The sequence below is a fragment of the Sabethes cyaneus genome, chromosome 2 (assembly GCF_943734655.1).
Source record: "Sabethes cyaneus chromosome 2, idSabCyanKW18_F2, whole genome shotgun sequence".
Taxonomy (NCBI): Eukaryota; Metazoa; Arthropoda; class Insecta; order Diptera; family Culicidae; genus Sabethes; species Sabethes cyaneus.
In genome coordinates this window covers 189,451,951-189,457,706 of record NC_071354.1, presented here as the reverse complement: position 1 = coordinate 189,457,706, position 5,756 = coordinate 189,451,951, and the positions used below count along the sequence as shown (strand labels likewise).

At 40.5% G+C, this 5,756-nt stretch overlaps 1 protein-coding gene across 1 annotated transcript; it reads left to right on the top strand.

Moving 5' to 3' along the window:
• The first annotated feature begins 4,412 nt into the window (after positions 1 to 4,412).
• On the top strand, positions 4,413 to 4,985 carry LOC128736464 (cuticle protein 12.5-like). The gene has a single exon (XM_053830948.1). It carries the CDS (start codon positions 4,413 to 4,415, stop codon positions 4,983 to 4,985), a length of 573 nt encoding a protein of 190 aa, XP_053686923.1.
• The last annotated feature ends 771 nt before the right edge of the window (positions 4,986 to 5,756 follow it).

Sequence of the window (5,756 nt, the reverse complement as noted above, 5' to 3'; positions counted from 1 at the left end):
TAGGGGTTCTTATTCACCATAGAAAATATTCATGCCCTAGGAAACTTTCACATGCCAAATTTGGTTCCATTTGCTTGATTAATTCTCGAGTTATGAGGAAATTTGCATTTCATTTGTATAGGAGCCCCCCTTCCTAAAGTGGGAAAGGGTCCCAATTCATCATAGAAAAAAATTTTGTCTCCAAAAACACCCACGTGCCAAATTTTGTTCCATTTGCTTGATTAGTTCTCGAGTTAAGAGGAAATTTGTATTTCGTTTGTATAGGAGCCCCCCCTCTCAAAGTGGGAAGGGGTCTTTATTTACCATAGAAAATATTCTTGCCCTCGAAAACTTTCACATACCAAATTTTGTTCCATTTGCTTGATTAGTTCTTCAGTTATGAGGAAATTTGTATTTCATGTGTATAGGATCCCCCCCTCCTAAAACGGGTAGGGGCCCAATTCATCATAGAAAAAATTTTTGTCTACAAAAACACCCACATGCCAAATTTGGTTCCATTTGCTTAATCACTTCTCGAGTTATGAGGAAAATTGTGTTTCTTTGGTACAGGAGCCCCCGCTCTTAAAGTGGGGAGGAGTCCTAATTTACTATAGAAAATATTCTTGCCCTCGAAAACCTTCACATGCCAATTTGGTTCCATTTGCTTGATTAGTTCTCGAGTTGTGAGGAAATTTGTATGGAAGCCCCCCCTTTTAAAGAGGAGCGGAGTTATAATTCCCCTTATAAAGAGGGGAGGGGTCTCAATTTACCATAGAATAAATTCTGGTCACCGAAAACACCCACATGCCAAATTTTGTTCTATTTGCTTGATTAGTTGTCGAGTTATGCAGAAATTTGTGTTTCATTTGTATGGGAGCCCCCCCTCTTAGTGGGGGGAGGGGTTTCTAACCATCACTAAAACCTTTCCTGGCCCCAAAAAACCTCTACATGCATATTTTCATGCCGATTGGTTCAGTAGTTTTCGATTCTATAAGGAACATACGGACAGACAGACAGACAGACAGACAGACAGACAGACAGACAGACAGACAGACAGAAATCCTTCTTTATAGGTATAGATTATTTTTTACATACAAATGAAATTGCTAGCTGGGTATGGCCTTTCAGTTGGCCTCGAGGTACGACGCTGGCTGGTCTAACATGCCAGTCGTCGTATGTTCAAATCTCGGGTGGGAGAGGCTGCTAGAGACAATAAGATCGTATTATAAAAGCAAAGCCTTGGGCTTAAACGGCTTCGTAAGACTTGATCCTTCTTTATCGACATACTTCCCAGCCGGCTGTTTGAGTACAGGACCCTTACGGGGCTAGTGTAACAGTCCTACTGACTCTATCTAGCAGCACCGCCTAATCGAGATTCGGACATACGACGACTCACTTGTTAGACCAGCATCATACCTCGAAGCTAACTGGGCGGTTAAAGATCGTAGCACTAGCCCCGCAATGGTCCTTTGCTCTAACAGAGTGGCTGTGAAATCTGATGAACAAAAAAACCGGAAGTTCAGTTTTGAAAACGGAATGTCGGACCTAGTCTCTGCTTTGTTTTACTTTGAGATGGATATTTTTGGCATATAAATGGGTATTTTGAGTTCGTTTTTGCCACAAATATCCGTTTCATTGCAAGTAAATACAAAGCATCATGCGTTTCCATTACATTCTAGCAACTTTGTTTGGAAGATTGGATTCACAAAAACTAAAAACTATACGTTGCTGAATCTTTGGTAAGCTGCGTAAAAAAATCAGCTTTTCAATAACATATGAAAATAGGAGTCTCTGTAGTTTGTACATGATGAAAACACAAAAAACACAAGTTAATTCATAACTTATAATACTTTTGCGATTATAAAAATTTGAACGTCAGTCAAATTTAGGAAATTTTAAAATCGGTTCAGTGGTTCAAAGGTAATGAATGTTTAAAGAAATAAAGGTTGGCAAAAATGATGATTTTGTTGAGCACCAACTCAGAAAGGGGTGCTTAAAATTTTCCAGAAAGAAACAAATGCACAAGATTTGAACAAAATAGGAGCACACATATTTGTGTGTGACATATTTTCTAAAACCATCGTTAAAGTCTGTATAGAATTAAACTACCGTTAGTATGATTCTAATTTACAAAATAATAAATTGGGACGTTAGTTAGGTTAGCTGATATGTACAGTTTTGGAGTGTCATAGAATGATCATATAGGTTTAGTTTATTTTTAGTCAATGCCAAAAAATAATTAACCTCCACTGTCATAAAACTTCACATGACAGTCTTGTTCAGACGTAAATGATTAATCGAATATAGTAATTTACGCTTTATGTGTTCGTCCATGTACAACTGAAATGAATGCCCAATACCGTCATTTTTTACTGTTCTCAATAAGCCAATGTCGTAAAACTATCACCAAATTACAATTAAAGTCGTGACGTGTACCAAACTGCTGGTCAAAAAAATTCGTCATCAGCTCTTGACATTGAAAGGAATGCCGAAAATATGCTTGCAACTGATATGCAACCGGGGATTGGGCATCATAGGTACAGTTGAGAGCCGTCAAGATTCGACTTGAATGGGTTACCTTACCTACATGATTCCAGTAGCGCGTTGCAGTTTCTCGATCGGCAGCGGGCTTGTTCGGTTAACAACGAACAGGATCGTTCGTTACACCCATCAGCGAAAAAAAAAGTAGTTCATTTCCTGAATCTCGACCGACCGCGCCGGACCGACCCAACGACCGTTGTTGGGCTGGTTTTTATGTGTCTCGGGTAAGGTTTCCAGTTTATTAACCAACGGTGATTAACTTGGCTGTGTACACACCGAATCTGAACTTTTAGAAGTGCAAGGCCATCACAATGCTGTCACTTCTTGTTTCGCTTCAATACACGCTGTCTCTGTGGTCAGATGGAATTCGATGATTTTTTTACTTCCATTAAGCCGTGACGGCATGAGCGATGATGCAGGAGACCCTATGATATGTTGCAATTGAACCTTTTAAATTCTTGCAAGTATTTTCTTCAGTGTCGCAAGTCAATAATCTAAGTTTTGCTTTGCAAGGTTTGGGCATCATAATGTTTGAATATTTGGTGACAATTAGTTTTATGAAATGCAGTAGATCATAGCATGGTATGAAATTGCCCTATCGCGAAAACTAATTAGGGAAAAGGCATACTTTTATACTTTTGCTGGTTTATGAACAAATATTTCAAAATGAAAGAAAATTTAATGTTCTGGACAAAACCGAAAGAGATCGGAAAAGTTTTTATTATTTAAATAAAGACACAATTTCTAATAATAAGAGCAATATTAGAAAGTAAAGCTGGTTGCTTCTGTAAATTTTATGTTTCGAACATATTTCTTTTTTAAATTACAATTATAAAGTTTGAAAAAATATCTCAAGATATTCAAGACTTACACACGTGCAAAAAACACTTTTGATTCTAGATCACTTTTTCGTGGCGGTTCATATGTGCATCGCAGTAAATGATAAATTAAACTAGAAATTTTTAATATCTAGCAGCATTGGCGGAACTAGGGCTCATTTCTAGGGGGGGCTATAGCCCCGGAATTCTTTTCAACCGTTTTATTTCGTCGGCATATTAAAATTTAATGCACATTAATGCCTGGAATCTTATAACAGTCATGCAAATAAACGTTACTCTGAAGTTTTTCGTACCTATAGTTATCTAACTATTGGTTTTTCAAAAATTAAAAAACTTAGTCAACTTTTCTAGGGGGGGCTAAATCTTTTCTAGGGAGGGCTTAGCCCCCCCTAGCCCCCCCCCCCCCTAGTTCCGCCAATGTCTAGCAGCCCAATATTCTTAGGTAGATCGTTTTAATACTAATTATCAATTGGAAAACGTTTCATATACACGATTTTAATCACGTATAATCCGTGAATAAAGATCAAAATGCTTCAGAAGTTCTATAGTTCTTCCTTGCGACATTCAGTGATCGTATTCTTATATTCCCCCATCAATATCCCGAACTAGAATCAGGATCTGTCAGAGAAACAACCCTTTAAATGACAGACAATAAAAATCATGTTAAATAATGCCCATCATAAAAGCGACTGAAAATGCCAACCAGGACCAACTGCCTGCTAGAGCAATATGCGTCACTGAGTCACCGAACTTCGGCTGTGAGATTAGCTTAGGAGGAGAGTTGACTTACATACACACACACGCGCCCGAGAGGGCAATTTTTTCGACGCATACACAACCCACCGCTGCCGGCTACTGTCGCGCGCCACCGATTTCGAGAGCTAGATCCGTCTCGCCGGTGGACCCGATGGACGATTTGGGAAGTACTATAAAAGATTGATCATGCGAGCGGGAAGGTACAGTCAACGTTTAATCGTCCAGCAAACAACTAGTTTCAACGAGCTTATTATCCAACGTCTACAACACAGACCTCTCAAAAAACAATCAGTCAAAATGTTCAGATTGGTGGTGTTGTCCGTTGTCCTGGCCGTTGCCGCTGCTGCTCCTTCCGCTACCGTGATTGCTTCGGCACCACTGGCCTACACCTCGTATGCCGCTGTTCCAGCTGTTGTCGCGCAGAAGGAAATCGCCTATCAGAAGAGCATCATTGAGGAGCCAGCTATTGCTCACGTCGGTAACATTGAGAAGAAAATCCCGACCGGATTCTCGCACCAGAGCTTCACCCAGTACCACAACAAGCAGGTCGCCGAGGAAGTTTTCGCCCCAGCCGTCAAGAAAACCATCGTCGAAACTCCAGTGGAGAAGACCACCTACCACACCGTAAACACCCCGGCCCTCCACACCACTTATGTCCAGCCAGCCCCGGCTGTGGCCTACGCCGCTGCTCCCATCGCGAAGGCTGCCTACGTTGAAGCCGCTCCAGCTCTGACCTACGCTGCCGCTCCAGCATACACCGCATACGCTGCCGGTCCGGCCTACGGCTATGCCGCTGCTCCCTACACTTACGCGGCCAGTTATCCATCCATCTACAGCGGATACCCGTGTACGCCAAGCACTGAGCAGTAGTTGACTGTCAAACGAAATTCCGAATCATCACCTGAGTATAGTTATTTTTCTTTTGTTCGCTTTTTCGATTGTTTCTGTGAAAGATGAGAAAAATACAAAACGACTGGATAGTATTGTACATGTAACGATTTTGTATGAATATTTATTGATAACTGCGAAAGAAATAAGTCCATCTCAGTGCAGAAGTGTTCTTTCAAAATAACGAAATCCGTAAATTTTTCCTTTTACGAAATAAACAAAATAGATAGGTACTAATTGCCATTCGAGAAAAATGGGCCAGCGAAAGACTTGTATCCTACTTGTGAGTGAAGGTTTTCGTCACTTAAGGTGTAAGAGCCGACAACTTCATGCCAGCAAGAAAGTAGTGTCATCTTTTGGGGGTTTAGTCACCGTAAATTAACTATTTATCAGATATGTTTAGTTCACCGAAAATAATCAACAAATCTGATAAATACTACTAAATGTTTCTCACTAACCAAATGTATCGTAAAACGGGACCTCTTGCCAGAGATGGCACAATCACCTTGACTTAATTAACATTAATTTGACAGTACCGTCTAAGTCAAGCAGAGTTCCGGTAGAACCAACAACGGATATTCCGGAATCTCCAGATCAGCTCAAAATGCACCCTAAGGTCCACCCAAGAACTCGCGTTGAAAAATCCTTTGATTTGATATCCCATTTGCCATATTACTGAAGAGAATTCAAAACGGTCAATTTTCAGTTCCGGTAGAACCCATACCGGATGTTCCAGAGTGTGGGACATGAACT

Bases quoted from the DNA above. Each gene is read 5' to 3' on its own strand.
- LOC128736464 (XM_053830948.1), top strand. From the start codon at position 4,413: ATGTTCAGATTGGTGGTGTTGTCCGTTGTCCTGGCCGTTGCCGCTGCT.